This window comes from Theobroma umbraticum, unplaced genomic scaffold (assembly GCF_002168275.2).
Source record: "Theobroma umbraticum cultivar Fairchild unplaced genomic scaffold, ASM216827v3 scaffold_67.0, whole genome shotgun sequence".
NCBI classification, from domain to species: domain Eukaryota; kingdom Viridiplantae; phylum Streptophyta; class Magnoliopsida; order Malvales; family Malvaceae; genus Theobroma; species Theobroma umbraticum.
This window is the reverse complement of record NW_018397262.1, coordinates 5,058,984-5,075,885: the sequence shown is the minus strand read 5'-3', so window position 1 is coordinate 5,075,885 and position 16,902 is coordinate 5,058,984. Positions and strand designations below refer to the sequence as shown.

Sequence of the window (16,902 nt, the reverse complement as noted above, 5' to 3'; positions counted from 1 at the left end):
TTAGTCAAATATTTGGGTTCTTGCAGTTACTAAGTCTACAAGGCCAGGTCCAGCAACTCTAGCTTTCTTGGCCTGCACAATGGCTAAAAGGATGGTTCAGTATAGGGTCCTTCAAGTCTTGAAGCCAGAATCCAAGAGCTTGAGGAGGGGACCAAAAGTGAAGATGAATTCATGGAAGAAAAATAAGAGACTCTTTTAGACAGTTAAATGATATCTCAAATACAAGGGCGAAGGGTATGAAGAACATGCTGCAAGGCCACATGGCCCCATCCTAGAAACAATGTAGCTATTCCCCAGGAAATTGCATAGGGTCTTGAATTTGAGCTTTAACCAGTAAACATGCCTGGCTGCCGTCTGTCTATGGATTTTTTTTAAAAAAACAAAAACAAAAAGAATTGCATACCCTGCAATGCAATCTTACACAACTGGGAAAAGAGAAATAGTTAGTAGGAAGAAAAGAAAAAAATATAATAAAAGGTATGAAATCGCAAGGCTATACTGCAACTGCAAATGGATGTAACTGTACAAGAGTGGTCACCACCTCCCCTCCCGTCCCCCAACTTTTCTTTCTTTCTTTCTTTATGGTAATGTGTTTGCGCGTCCCCTTTTTGAGGCTTTTTATTATTATCTCAAAAGAACAAGTAGGCCCTTGTTTCCTCCTTCCACGTGCAATAATGCTCCCTTCTGCACCCATTTGCACCAGTCCTTTCTCTCTCCCTTAATTTCTCTCCTTCCTCCTCTGTACGGAGAGCTTGGGAAGAATTTTCGGGATCCTGAAATTATATATTTAGGAAACAAATATGGCAGCACTTCTTCTGTTATGTATGCATTTAGTCATGGTTTGCACATGCAAACCCCATTTTATCAATCAAGGAATATTGGATTTTGTTTATATCTAGTTATATGAAGTGCATGATTGTTTGGAAAAGCTTGACAATGATGCCATTGAACATGACATTGACTGATTCTTTTTTTTCATTTTTGCTCTTTAATTCCTCTCTAACTACTTTTTTTCTCCTACGGTTTTGGTTATAACTTATATCTGTACCATGATGGTTTAAAAGGCTTGACAATGATGTCAAGTTTGCCTGTCTATGGAGCATGACATGGTCTGATCTTTAGCTGGTAAGTTCTCCTAAGTTATTCCTCTTTCCCTTTTGGCTAAGAAAAGGGTACTAAGGAACACTGTTGAAAGGTGAATTTAACTTGTAACAATCAATCATATGATATTTACCTTATAAGCTTCATGATCTTGCAATAGTACAGCATTTGATTCGAGCCAGCTGGGGTCCTTTACTTTGATTATTTTAATTGTTAATTGACAAGAAAGTTTGATTAATGTACTTAATAAGATCAAAGTGGTCAAGTTGGTGAATTCACAAGTACATAAAATTATAGGAGGATAAAAAAAAAATAATGGTAGACAAACTTTTACTTGACAGATAGGGAACCGAACATGCCTTGCAAAACTTTTCAACTAATCATGATTAGTGTCTCTTAAGTACTTTTGATTAGAAAAACCAACATAAATGCCAACATGAGGGATGATGGAAGGTACCAAGAAACTTGAGAGAGAGAGAGAGAGAGAGAGAGGGGGAGAAAAAAATAAGGGTCACATACCCTCCATGTGAGTCTGATTTGGGGACAAAGCAAAGAAAGGTGGGCTCTTACTAGCAGTTCACATGGGAAGGAGGACATGATTCTTACAAATTCCCTTTCTTTCACAGCTCATCCTACCCCAAAATCCTACATCTTCCCACTATAAACACCAATATATATATATATATATATATATATAATTTATCTATATCTATATATATTCTCCCATTAGATTTTCTTCCCCCATGTCAACAAAATGATCTGTATACCCACTTGCCCCATGGTTTAGCAATAGCCCCATATATTCATCTATGGGTACATGCATTTACATATATATGGAATCATAATCTTTTCTTGATAAACCCTTTTAGTTAATTTGTCTTAACAAAATTATCTTCTTTTCTCTTGTTTCACATCTAGATTATTGTTAAGTGGAAAAAAATATTTATATCTTTTTCTGTACTTTTAACCTAAGTTTGTCAGCAGATTTCAATAACAATGGTTTACCAACAATTTGGTTCCACACAAAAGGTATAGAAACTCATTGAATGCTTGTATACTTCCAAATTAATACATCCAAAGAAATGGGTCATCTATTTTTTTTTTTAAACAAAACCGGTCAATTATATAAATTCGTTTATGAAATTTAAAAACCCCCAAATCAACGAATAAACTAATAATTGTGTAAATGTATACGTTTCTTCCTAACTAAATAAATTAAATAGATGTGCAAAGGGAGGTTATATGTAGTCAATGAAAATCAATACAAAATTGAAAACCTTGTGGATGTGTAGGGCTCATGCACAAGAAAGGAAGAAGGCATATAATACACAAACGCATATACCTTATGTTGGAAGGGATTAGATAATGTGTGTGTATATATATATATGTAAAATATAGTTGATGCCAAGGGGAGGGGTCACATCGGCACGTGGTGGTGCTGATTCCTCCAGTTATTAAACTCACACTGGGACTTTCCCAGTGGGAGAGAAAACCATTCTCTCCCTCCCAGTCCCCAACCCCAGCTGTTGCTAGCTGTCCCTAATCCCCTCCCATGTGACCCACCCCCCCCCTCCCCCTTTCTCTCTTCCAAGCCCCTCTTGGGGTCCTTAAAAAAATAAAAAAGGAAAAGGTCTAAAAGAGAAGGAAACACTTAAAACATTGCCTTAAAGAGACTGTGATATGATGTTTTGCAATTGGTGGTTTCTCTCTTGAGTGTCATCCTTTCATGGTTTTAGGAGTTAACATAAAGATTTTTTTTTTTTTTGCAACTTTCTTGTTGTGTTGGTTGAATAGTTAGTTGGTTAGTTTGTTGATTAGGATTAGCATTGTTTTTCGTGTTATGTTATGCTCTTCGCGTGTGCGTGCATATATACATATAATTTTTAGAAATCTTCTTTTTTTTCTTTATATTGAGTGTGGTTTTTTTTTTTTTTTTGACATCAAACCTTAGAATGGCACAATTACCTCCGAAAATACCCAACATGACCCAAAATTGGCCTTCTTTTCCTCACCAAAGAATGCCTACCACAATGGCAAACTTCATTACCACCACTAACACTGCCATCCCTTCCTCCTCCACCACCACCACCACCAATGGTTCTAACCACCACCCCTCGTGGGTCGACGAGTTCCTTGACTTCTCCTCCGCCCGTCGCGGGGCTCACCGCCGCTCCATTAGCGACTCCATAGCCTTCCTTGAACAACCATTGGCAGAAGAATGTCGGGACTCCAATGCCATAATGACTGCAGAAACAAATGTTTTCGAGCGCCTGGACGATGAGCAGCTCATGTCCATGTTTTCAGACGATGTTGCCTTGAACGTTGCAGCACAAACGGTGTCTTCCTCGAACCCTTCAACGCCGTCCGATCAAAATAGCAACAACGATGAGAAGCCTGTACCATCCTTGGATCTGCAACAACCCAAGAACGAGCCAGGAGAGGTGGAAAGCTCATGCAAAGCTGAAGCACAAGCTACACAACCTCCACCAACCTCAAATGGCGATTCCATCATTGATCCAAAGAGGGTTAAGAGGTAAAAAAAAACACAAAACACCAAATAGCAATAACCCATGTAATTAAAAAGCCTAAACCATCTAATCATGTTGAGACCTGCATCGATTTGCATGCATAATTGATTAAATAATGCCATATTATTACTGCCAAACAAGGCCTGCCAAATGAATTGGTTTGCAGCCCGCAGCTAACAAATTCTTTAATTATGTTATCCAAACCATTAATTAATTCTTCTGGGTGATGATCAGAATTCTGGCAAACCGGCAGTCAGCGCAAAGATCAAGAGTGAGAAAGCTGCAATATATTTCAGAACTTGAAAGGAGCGTAACAACATTACAGGTATATATGCATACAACAAACTTTATATATATATAGAAATTAATTTCGATTTGATTACCATAATTTACGTAAATGATACTAATTAATAAACCAATTTATTCTCTAAATTTTGATGCAAAAATGAAGACCGAAGTATCAGCATTATCACCAAGGGTTGCGTTCTTGGATCATCAGAGACTTATCCTCAATGTTGACAATAGTGCTTTGAAGCAAAGGATTGCTGCTTTGGCTCAAGACAAGATTTTCAAAGACGGTAGGACTCTTCATTAATTCGTAATTAGTCTTAATTAAACATCATTATTATATCATAATTATGGTATCAGTGACTCACTAGACAATCAATGTTACTTGTTTTAATTATATCTTTTGTTTTTTTGCCAATTTTCTGATAGAGGGTTCACAGTTTCACACTCATAATAGTTCTTAATTACCCATGATTCAATTTAGCAGAAACTTGTTGGGAAAGCTTTCGTACATGTTTCATTGTCTTGGCCAAAAGAGGATAATTAAGCTTCAAAAATCTCAAAATGCAAATTGGGGAGATGTTTGAATTAACAGAACCTTTGGATCTTCACATTAGAACTCTTGTTTTCCTTTGATAGAATAAAAGAAAAATAATTATTCTATGACATTGACATATTTTAATTCTGATAGCTCATACCGAATTTTTCCTTATTATATTTTGATGGATCATGTTGGACTTTTTTTAGTTCTATATATATATCTCAAGAGGTAAGCATTATTGTTTTGGATTTGCAAACCTTTCGAAGGGATATTTAATTTATTTGCTAATTGCTTGATTTAATTAATTTATGGTTTATATTTAATGTATTGTCAGTGAATAATTACGTAAAACTTTACTAAAATGCTTTTAAACTGTTTTCTAATCAGCTCATCAAGAAGCACTGAAGAAGGAAATTGAGAGGCTAAGACAAGTGTATCAGCAACAACAAAACCTCAAGAAAATGAACACCACCACCACTACCACCACCAACAACCACCATCCACCACCGCAACAACAACAACAACAACAACAACAGCAACAACAGCAGACGTCGTCGGTAAACACAGAGAACATGGTATGTACGGACGTGAAGGAGCAGCTTATAACTTGATCAGAGATATCAAAGGAAAGTGCAGTGATGAGAGGCTCATGTGGTGCAAAATGAACAAGAGAAAAAAAAAAAAAAAGAAATGCAATGAGGCTCTCTGTCTAACCCTGGGGAGGAGGGGCTTTAGTGTTTCACGTGATGTGTTTCCAAATTGCTGTCTTTCTATATAGTTGTAGGGTCCCTTGAAAGTATTTTTCTAAAGGGCTCAGCAAAAAAGGACATGTGGAGAGTGCTAAGAGAGGAGGGTGACAATTTAATTCTTTTTTTTATTTTTTGAAAAAAAAAATTGATTAATTAACATTGTTGTTGTGGGGTTTATTGTGTTTCTTTAATTTAATTTAATTTTGTTTTTATAAAAAAAAATTGTGATTAATTGGGAGGCAAAACATGGTGGGGATTTCAAAGGTGTGGGGTTGTGGTTGTGTTGGGATGGATGACAAACAGTTAGCATTGTGTCAGGGACTTAGTGATGGTTAATGCCATGAATTGTTTATTCAAAAAAAATAAAAAAGAATTGATTTCTTTTTCTCCCTTCTTTTTTATTTATTTATTTTTTAATTTTATTCTATGTTTATTAATTTGTTTAGAGATATTTAAAATGATAATCTACATACTGTACTTTATTTTTGGTTTTGATGATTGCCTTGAGAAGTCTTTTTCTTCTACCTTTTTCTCTTGTTTATATTATCCTTTACTTAATTATTTGAAATTTAACATTCTCAAAAAAAAAAAAATATCTACAAATGATTGAAAGGGACTAATGGCAAATTTCTTTTTGCCAATAAATTTACAAATTTCATTGAAAAAAAAACCTTTCAAATTCTTTTTTTTAAATAAATTATTTCATTTTTTTACCATATCTAGAAATTTATATGTTTTAACTTTTTGTGTAAATGATTTTATTATAAAAAATTTGAATGAAAATTAAAATTGGAAATAAAAATCAATAGATTGATAAAGTTCAAAGACTAGATGAATAATACGTGTAAAAAATGATATAATGTTTTTAAAAAGTTTTGAATTGTTTAAACAATTTAAATAAATTTTTATTTTTTTATTACATTCAATCAAAGTCTTATATTTTTGTTTTGAGCAAAATAGGTATTTTAAGAATAAGTGTCGAATAACCGTTATTAATTTAAAAAAATTATTTATCATTTTATATCTATACGACGTTAATATAAAAAATAAAAATTATTACATAATTATGACATCACGTCACATCATTATCTATTACAATATATTAACATATCACATCACATAATATGAAAATAATAAAAAATATTTTGATTATAGACAGTTAGTCAACCATTAACTATAAAAATTTATTTAATAAAAAAAATAAAAATTTATTTAATAAAAAAAATAAAAATTTGATTGAACGCAATAAAAGAATAAAATATTATTTAAATTTTTTTGAACAAGTTAAAATTTTTTTTAGATATTAAGTTAAAAATAACTAAAAATAATATTCATGTAAAAGATTCCTTTTACAGTGATGAATGGTGAAAATTTTAATAATATTATATATTTTTTTTTCTAAATTTTAGTGTATATGATTCTATTCAACAAGTGTTCATTTCTTTTAACCTAAATGAATATCATTTTTCTATATATCTTACCTGTTTGACCAATTTATAGTTCTTAGAGTACTTCAATCCCTTTCTTCAATCAAACAAGTCAGTGTCTCCCTATTACAGTCTCATCTGCAAAGCTGGCATGCATTAATATTTCTTCTTTGTCATTTTTATGGATATTGATTTTCAGACATGTTTTGGTTATCTCCATTAAATGCCTTCCAACTATCTTTCCTTTGACCTTCTGTCTTTATCTCCCACATGATATCAGGCATTATGTCCCCCAACTGATCACATGTAATAGAAGTAGTGGGTTAAATTAAATATGCTATATATCAACTACTAATTAATAAACATATTAAGAAAGAAATTAAACATATGATAATTAGCAATAATCATGGTATTAATTATAATCTCTTTTCATTAGACTTTTCCTAGGTCTATGCTTTTGCAAACTCTTTTTCATGTTCGTCGTAAAAGCATTATTCAAATTAAGCTATGTTAAATGATCCGAAAAGTGAAGAGTAAAGATAGAATGGTGATAGTGTACGTAAATAATGTGAATTTTAAAATTTTGTTTTTAATTTAAGACATTTTTTGATGATGCAATAATAAGTTGAACATGTGCAGATTGATTGACTTGAAGGTTGTGAAATGTGAGGGGAAGATCCAAGAGACAAAGAGATATGTTTTCTAGAAGATTTTTGACGTCGGAGCCATGCATGTTAAAGGGATGGTGGATGATTGATCACAAGTGAAGGGAGCAATAGGAGTGGAGTTGTACCACAATTTGCTTCCAAACTCTCTTGGTGTGCATGTGGCAATTTCAACTAAAACTACTTGGTGGGTTTGATAGATAAACGGGTTGAATTCATATCAATTGAAACTTTAGGAATTAAATCGATAATCCAATTCTCTCTATGTACTAAGCAGAGAAACTCTTTCCTGCTTTGCAATGGCTTGCATGTGTTATGAGAGAAATTGTTGACATGCCTCCTGTTAGCGGGAAAAGCTGTTGATCTGGCTAATTCTAACGGTTTTATCATCATCCATATTGACAATAACCACACCGTTGAGATGCAACCATGGTGTTCTCTAGTTCTTTGTAGCTTGCCAGTTTCGGATACTTATAGCAATGCCTCAGTTATACTAGGAAGCAAGGGAGATCTCTAGGGACATACCTGTTGAATAATCAACTCAAGATAATGATATCAGTGAAATTACTGTTTAGGTCTCAAATGAAAGTGTCAAGTAGTATAAGTTTTAATTATGAAACAGAAACTTTAGTAGAAGAATTACAAATCTGTAGCCTTCCACTCTGAACCTACAATATTTTGCCAGAAATAACTTGGCTGTAGGCACTACAAGGAATATAGCTGTCATCTCTTTGTTTCTACGGCCATTAGCAAGATCTTCAGGAAGAGCATAGCCTCTGATGTTTCTGGGGTTGGAGTGCAAAACTTCCTTCAAATATCTCTAACAGAGGACAAGTCAGGGTAGCCAAGCTCTGCATTGCTATTCTGAAGGGTCTCAATGTTGGTTACAACAGGTTCAAGCCCTGGAACAGTTACTACACTGGCAAGTTTAGCTGTATAAATCTGTGCAAGGATTAATGCCATAAACAGCCACATTGCCATAGTCATTCATGACAAATTGCTGTGAAGCCTTTCCCCTTTGGTTCAATGAAAAAAGGAAAAACAAAGTGATGGTAGCGACAAAATCAATTTTCTTTTTCCTATTGAAAAACTTGACACCCTGCTACCAATCACCACCAACTGCTGCTACCAATCACAATCAGGATGTTCAGTGTTCACAAATTCAACAGAGTGCTCTGTCATGTTTAGTAGTTTTCGATTACTATACTGGAGCTGACATTGTGACGAACAAGGTGATCATCAAACCCCTGAGGCTTATATGATTTGATTTGATATAATCTAAGCTCTAAATGAATATAATCGACGATAACCTTGAGTTAGAGTTTAATCTTTCAAAAATTTTAAACAAAATATAGTCATGCCGAAGAAGCTTTCAATTTAGCTATAGGGGAAGGCCTACCTAGCAAGTTGAGTTCTTTACTTTTATGTGAATGACTATAATAGACTGCATAAAGGTGAAGAAGATGATCATATTTTCCATTGGGAAGAAAGAATTTACGGCATCTCAGGTTGAACGCTCAGTGTATCATAGCATTGAACAATATATCAGCAACCAAGAAACTGTTGAAGGATCTGGTATGCCTAAGAATGGAGAAGAAGAATATTTAACAGCAAGTACACAAGAAAGAGGGTTTATTATCTTCACCAAATGCACTACTCTATATGAACCCTTGCCAGACTCTTCAGTTTGATCCATTGTAAGCGCAGATCATGCCTGATATGAAAATCCTGTTGTTACTGCTACTGGACCAGACGCCATAGTACTCATGCTGTGTATGATGATGAAAGCCTACGACTCAAGAAGCGCTCAAAGCCACCAAGGCGAGCTTACTTTGACTTCAGGACTGTCATATATACCCTTCAAGGCCGATAATTTTTATTTTTTTTTTAAAGGCACTAGTTGTCCCGCAAGAGGAGACTTACAAAAGGTATTTCATGCCTGCCATGCATAAGCATAGCAGGCTACAAAAGGATAGAGGCCTGCTACGTCCAAAAGTTGAAGTGCAGAAAAACAGAGCATGACAGCATCCTTAATTAGTCATCAGTGATACAATGAAACGTACAGAGAAAACAAACACCAGAATTAACCAACTGACTATAACCCTTGCATAAACCTGAGACGTCTATGCACTCTCCCTCTGTTGGTTCTGAAAGTAAGCTCCGAAGTTTGAAACTTCTATCACCCCAGGCTTGGCCAATCCATCTGCTACAACTCAAGAAATTTCCTGGCCTGCTGGCAGTAGCATATAATTGTCTTATATTTTTTGAAAGATGTTATTTCGGAGCGGAGGATACTAAAGATTCACCTCTGGGAGAAGTACAAACTTGATTAAGGTCTGTTACTCACCATTTGAAAATAACAGACCTTAATCATCACAGCACCAGCCGCCAAGGACTTACAAACAAAAGAGATTTCTGATCTCACACAGCCTGCAATACCCTCCCCAGAAAAAACAACAGAGCCCACCCTGTACATTTCCAGAAAACAAAAACCAAAGCATATCCCGCCACCATCATAAATATCACGTGAGCAGGGTTGAAAACTGTACACATCATACCAAATCAACACTACCCCAGCAACCTAACAGAACTATGAGTAGCCACACAAAATAAGCCAACTCCAAAATGCCCAGATCCCCCAGGTGGCTGCACCAAAAAATAACCCTTGAGCCATAAATATCCACAAATCTGTAGTTGCCCTTCGAAAGAAAACCTATCAGCATCTCCTGCACATCACAGAGACCAGAGTCCATCACTCACACCACTAATCACAAGAGCAGAGCAGTCAATGTCACTAGAACCTCGTCATGGCCAAAAGCAGGGGACTTCATCCAAGAACCCCATCAAGAGAGCGCAAGTCATCGACACAGACCTTTCCAACCATCCAACACAGTCAAAGAACCTTTCAATCGTCACGACAGATCGCAAGATGCACAGGGCACAAACAAGACGCAGAACATAACAAGGACCCAAGCACAAGGGATTAATCATAGACATTTAGCAGTCAACGTACCTGCCGCTGCACCACTCCCTTACCCAGCCTATCAGTTAGTTGGTTAGTCCCTGTAGATGTGAATGTTGTCTTATTTCTTTACCTCCTTCTTCAACCTTTCAATATACAGAATCCACTTCCTAAGTCTCCAAGGAGCTTCGGATGGGTTGTTAGTCCATTTGACAACATTTTTTGAGTCACTTTCAATAATCAAGGAATGTGTGGCAACCCATTTAGATCCTTCAAAAGTTAAAAACGCCTCCCTAATTGCTTTGACTTCCGCCACACTAGCATCTTCCACTTCAATAGCTTTGGAAAAGACAATTTTGATGTTTCCTTCATCATCTCTCATGATGCCCCCTATCCCTACCTCCCCAGGCCAGCCTTGAGCTGCGCCATCCACATTGTATTTCATCTCCCCTTTGTGTGGATTGCTCCACTCCTCCACAATTCTGGGTTTCTTCCTTTTCTTAACCTCCGCGCCCTCAGCTGGATATCTATAAGTGTCTTAAGACCACGCCATACTCGATAGGCCACTTAGCTTGAGCCCAGGTGGTAACTCTAAGTTTGACAAGTTCCAAAACCTGATCAACATTGCAGGTGACTCCCGTGAAGACCGTATCATTTCTAAATAACCACACAGACCACAGATTTTGATCTCACCTTTTTCAGCAGAAACAGCATTCCAAGCATTAAACACTTGTCTTATTAGCGTTATCTCCATGTTCCTGTCAGGAAGTCACTTGAAAATTCATCCTTTCTGAACTTCAATTGAACGCATTTCTTCTCCCTCTGTACTAAGAATTCCATCTCAATTTCATTCAAGTAGATTGAATTTTACTTTGATCAAATTAAGTTTCCCTTGTTTTTCTTTACTGTATTAAATGCTTGCTAAGATACTAGTAATTAGTAGAAACAATATTTAAGTTCATGGAAAATGCTGGACTTCAATGATCTATATGTTCTGTTCTGCTTAGACAACAGTAGAGCAGTCTAAGTCAGTTCTTTCTGAAATGAGAATGTTGATATCACAATCTTGCCTAGTAGGTGGCTTTGTCATTACTCATCACTTAACTTTGTTCAATGAATTGTGGGGATTAAAGGACAAAAGCAGAATATTATATTTTAATAACAAACTTAACTATTTTTTCTACAGTCTGTAAGTAATAGGTTTTAGCTTCTATGCAATGACTCCAATGTTCAAACATGAGTCCATAATTGCAATGTGTTTGCAGGTGTTTCTGGAACCTTTCTAACATTCTTTGAGAACAGCTTATTAGTCTGGGTGTTGGCCCAGCTTCTAATTACAGACAACATCAGGATCCAGTTTGCAAAAATATAATGATTTCTTTCCCAATTGCAATGACTAACATATGCTATGAGTGCTAATGTCGAAATGCATCCTGTCAGTGAGAAAAGTGCCCAAAAACTGTCGGGGCTAAGACTGTTAATGTCCTCACTGATACCCACTTCTGTGCAGTCTGAGCTGCAATCATGCTGTTCTCTAGTTCTTGTAGCTTGCCGGTTTCGGATAAATTTAGTAGTGCTTTGGTTACACTGTGAAGCAGTGGAGATCCCTTCGGAAATGCCTGTCGAACAAACGGTTGAAAACACTGTCAAAATTCTGTTTTCATCCTAAAGTAAAGGAAGCAACTTGTTAGAGATTGGATTATGTTGATGTTACCTGGCCTACTTAGGCCGAACTCTCTTTTGAATGATGAAAAGAAGTTCATTAATTACTTGAGCTAGTCAGCTAATGACCCTGGAACTTGCAAGTAATTTTAAGCCTTTCACTCCAAGGATTAAAAGAATAATAAAAGAAGCCCAGAATTGGTCTGGACCAGAACAGAGGGGAAAAAGAAAACTCTAGCTGTTCAAGTTTTCTGTCAAGTCTCCCATTCTAACCTTCTACATTGTCCTCTTCAGACCAACCATTGGAAAACAAATAAATTGGCAACTATCTGATAATAAGGCTGTTTAGTTCTGCAGCTTGTTTAATTTGGGCTGGGAAAACATAACAACATAATGCTACCAGACACTGTTGAATTACCAAATATAAGAGAATCAGATAGATTGTGAGATTGTAGGTTGATTTGTTTGAGAGTTGCAATTTGCCAAATACTGAAGAGGAGATTGAAATGCAAAAGAAAGATAGTAGAAGAATTACAAATCCATATCCTCCCACTTTATATGCTGGGCCAGCCATGGTAAAGCTCTTGCAGTATCTTGCTAGAAATAACTTGGCCACAGGAGATTCGAGAAATATAGCTGCTACAGCTCCGTTTCCAAGGTCATCGGCAAGAGCTTCGGGGGATGTATAATTCTTCATGTTTCGGGGGTTGAAGTGCAAGACATCCACCAAATATCTCTTGACAAATGATGCCTGGGTGTGACCAATCACTGCATTGCTTTTTTGCAGGGACTCGATGCCACTCAAAGTGGGTTCAACGGCTTGAGTAGTGAGTATACTGGCAAGGTTAGCTGTATAAATCTGAGTAAGGACTAGTACCACAAATAGCCACACTGCCATAGTCATGCGCGACAAATTGCTGTGAAGCCTTTCGCCTTTATTGAGAACAAAAGAAAATCAAACAAACTGATGTTAGCCTGTCTGCATTTTTAATGAAATCTTAATTAACATCCTGGTTGAGAATAGATCATAGTACCATGATAGGAGAAGAGTGTGCTGATGGACAACCAGAGCAGGCTTGCGGCTTGATTTAATGCAGAGCCATTAAACTCCAAGCAGTGGTGTCGCTCTATTAGCCACACAACAAAACCATTGTAGATATTTATGATTACTATTAGAAACCACATGGCCTTTGTGAAAGGCCTCATGAATAACCAGGCTCTGTTGCTTGCTTTTAATTGAAGGGGAACAACCATTACCAGTCCTGCTTCAGTGAAGGGCTGAGTGAATTCTGCATACTTGTATCGGTTTGATATAATTGCTACATCACCAACTACTGCATCAAAGTTCTGCTTCCATTCATGAATGGCATTGGCCAGTGTTAGAATAGCAAAGCAACATCAACCACAATACTCAGTTATAGCTTCAACAGACTCTTTTGTTCATCAAGATATATCATTATCTACGGTTCAAAAGGTATAATTGCATTATAAGGAATGAAAAAGTAGGAGAAGTTTTACCTTCAAATCAATTTGCATCACCAGTTCATCATATGTGCCATTGAAAGGAATCAAATCATAAGGCAAAGGGAACAGCAACTGCTTCACAGTTTTGCTGAAGAGCTCAATCGCCAAGCCACTGATAGAAGTCTCATTTTTCACTTGGTCATATTGTATATCCACATAAGTTTTAAAAAAGGACGTAGTAGGAACACCAACTCTCAATGGTTTGGAATTTGTTGGCAAATTCCATCCTCTTGGAGTATTTGAAGACCCCCCTGGCCAAAACACTTGCCCTAAGTCCTTCATAGAAAGACTGTGGTTTGCATTGTCATCAATTTTTTCCGAGAAACCCATACTACCTGACCAAAATCCAAGTTCTCTATAACTTCTTCCTATGATATTTATTATCTGAAATATATTTGTAGGAGCCACCTTTTGATTGATGAGATGAACCTTTCCATTTAATCCGCGAAAGTGTCTATGTAAAATTTCTTCTAATAACAGTTCCCCCTCTTTCCCTTCACTCATTGCTTGAGCCAACATCCATAAGGCATCATATGCCTGCACTGCATAAACTCCAGGCTCTTGGTTACTCTCTTCAGGATGTTCTAAGCTGAACCTTTTACGAAACCTGAAGTGAAAATCTTGAAAATGCCAATTATAGGAGAAATAGCTTTTAACTCCTACAATTCCTTGCATGGTGGTGGCAATGGTGGAGGCGTTTACAGAATGAATAAGGTTTGTAAATTTAGTTGTAGTGATCCATACATATTCCTTTTCCATCATCTTCATCCTCTTTGCCCTTTTAAAGAGATGAACAGCCAATGACGAGGACAAATGAACTACAAAGACTCTACATTGCTCTCCTTTAAGTCTCTCAAGCTCTTTGGTGAGTGACGGAGAACCGACAGGAGGGAGACCAACATGATTAAGTTCTATACCTTTTTCTCTTAATGCATCAGAGAGATGTATGACTCCACTCAATGATGAACCAATGTCTTCGTATATCACAGTAACCTGATGCCACTCATACGACTGGACAATAGAAGCTATGGCTTGCATTTCTGCATGCTGGTTGGGTGAAGCTGCAAGTAGGAAGGGCCATTTATCTGTTGCCCATGTTGGAGTCATATCAGCAAAAGAAAGAACGGGGATGTGGTTTCGGCAACCAATCTCAGCAACTAATGACAGCTCCTCCCATGTTTGTGGTCCAAGAATGGCTTTTGCTCCTTGTGTCTTGATAAGATCCGTTGCTGCAATTTATCATAATGAAATGCATTGGAACATAGAAAGTTCTTTTTTCAGTTATCATTATTATTTTTCAATAACTAACTTTATATATATATATATATATGGGGTAATGGTCTAGCAGAAATACATAGCAATAATTGAAAGAAAATTAAAGCAATTTAATGATGTTATTTAATGATGTTATGTCTAACTTTCTAGTCTTCATAAAGCTCGTCCTACAAAAAGCAAAGATTCTTAAGAAACCTGAAGGAAGACCATACCAACAACAGCTGCCCGAATAGGTTTCTTCCGAGAGTTTCTTACAAGCAAAACCAGGCTTTGATTATTGTAGTCATTGAAAGCTTCCATCGCCATTTCCATGGCTACTCTCTCTTCCTTACCAATCCTGGAGCCATCGTCCACAATAGCACCTATGATACCCTTAACCTGGTGATCTTCCCCAATGTCAACACTTCCAGCTGCTGCTGTTTCCAGCAGTAGCATCAACCCCAAGGCCAATAAAGAGAAGGGAGAAAATGGGGTATCCATTTTTACAACAAATACAGCTGCTAATCCTTTCCTATTGTCCTATTTATACACAAAAATTTGCATGTGATATAACATTTTTCCAAGATCAGAGTCAGCAATAAGAACCCAAAGACTAATATTTAAATAGAATGCCATGTTAGCAATATTCCACAGAGCGTATTAAAGCCGGCTAGAATCGTCTCTACATGAAGGAAAACTGATGTTCAATGTGTAAATAATGTTTGCATAGATTAATTGGAAAACCAATTTAATAAGTCTTTTACTTCGTTAAGAAGGTACTAGAAATTGCTCATAATCTGTCGGAACTTCAATTGAATATCCATTTTCTGTCTACATCGAAGACTAACCACAACTACAATTTGTGGATGGAAATTACTATGAGAATTTCCATCTTAATTTCTTTCATCTTCTGCTTTTGACTACAACAATTGGTCAAGTAAGCACCCTCCAGTCAATCCTTGGGGTTGAACAGAAGGAAGGATCATTCTTTCCGAGTTAAATGCAGCGAAGATGATTTGATGTACTCTTTTGCTTATGGCGTCATAAGCTGGCCTTAAACTTTGGACTGGTCTATAAGTTTGGCGTTTTCGAGAAGAAAAGTTTGGTGATGATATTCTTGCCTTTCGAGCTCATGGAGCACGTTAAAAGGATATCACTAGAGTTTAAAAATATTTACATTAAAGATAAAATATCTAAACTTTGAAATTTTAATCCAAATTCATATAAATTTATTAATTTTTAAAATAAATAATAAAATCTAAAAATACAAACACCGTTTACAAAAAATATAAAAATATAAAAATACTTTTTTCTTTTTTTTCTTAAACAATGTGATCTATCGGTACATTCTCATTCGCAGGTCGATCACCCCATAACATGTGCTCCCTAGGCGAAGGGAGGATGTACCGATCTGGTGTTCTCCTGCCACCTCTTTTCTTGGGAAGCACCAAATTGATGCTCCCTCCCTTGAGGAACACTAGCTTGAATTTTTTTTATATAAAAAAATTATATAATAGTAATTTTTAAAATTAATAAGAGATAAAATTATTTTTTTTAATATTATCACGTCATTCCATTCAACCCCGATGCTTTGAGTGGTTTCATCTCGAAGAGTGCTTCACGAACATCATATGCATCAACTAAACGTCTTATAAAGTCATATGCTTCTTATGGAAGTCTAAGGAAGCCATTTTGGATTGGATATGATGGGATTTCATTACTTTCCTTAAGAGTATAAGTGCTTGAAAAAATCCACAACATGTAATTGCAATTACCTCTGATCATCACACCATTCCTCATTCGTAACTCTAAGTTGCAAAATTTTTAACTTGCAACGCCTTCTCATCACACAAAGGTGAAAATATTTGGTGTTATGATGGCCCAACTTCAACCAGTTTACCTTGGATTTCTGAAACCAAAACGTTTCCCCTTGCTTTAATACAGTTTCGTATTCCAGTCATTAGCTGTTCTCCAACTCTCTTAGATAATTGGAAGGTCACAATTTTGGTGCTTTTTCAACCCTACTCAATCTTGCTAGTAATCTTTTTTTCCTATAAAAGATATTGCCAAACACCTCTCTATTCCACTATCTTGCTTTCTCAGAAAAATTCATCAAAGCTACATGAATACTACTCAAAACATCCCATGCTTGCTTCATAAACTCCTCAAATCCATCATGTGACATCCATGCTGCTTGGAAT

The 16,902-nt window shown here is 36.3% G+C and overlaps 2 protein-coding genes across 2 annotated transcripts; one reads left to right on the top strand and one right to left on the bottom strand.

Moving 5' to 3' along the window:
* Positions 1 to 2,724: 2,724 nt before the first annotated feature.
* Positions 2,725 to 5,594, top strand: LOC110419232 (basic leucine zipper 34-like). Its single transcript, XM_021432206.2, has 4 exons — positions 2,725 to 3,634; positions 3,864 to 3,954; positions 4,081 to 4,207; positions 4,846 to 5,594. The coding sequence occupies exons 1-4, from the start codon at positions 3,054 to 3,056 to the stop codon at positions 5,067 to 5,069; spliced, it is 1,023 nt and encodes a 340-aa protein (XP_021287881.1). The 5' UTR covers positions 2,725 to 3,053; the 3' UTR covers positions 5,070 to 5,594.
* A 5,863-nt stretch (positions 5,595 to 11,457) lies between these two features.
* Positions 11,458 to 15,202, bottom strand: LOC110419720 (glutamate receptor 2.7-like). The gene is given in 6 exon segments (XM_089784137.1): positions 11,458 to 11,781; positions 11,784 to 11,880; positions 12,459 to 12,856; positions 12,958 to 13,270; positions 13,442 to 14,676; positions 14,935 to 15,202. Coding segments are annotated over 6 exon segments (2,601 nt in total). The 3' UTR covers positions 11,458 to 11,491.
* Between the last annotated feature and the right edge of the window lie 1,700 nt (positions 15,203 to 16,902).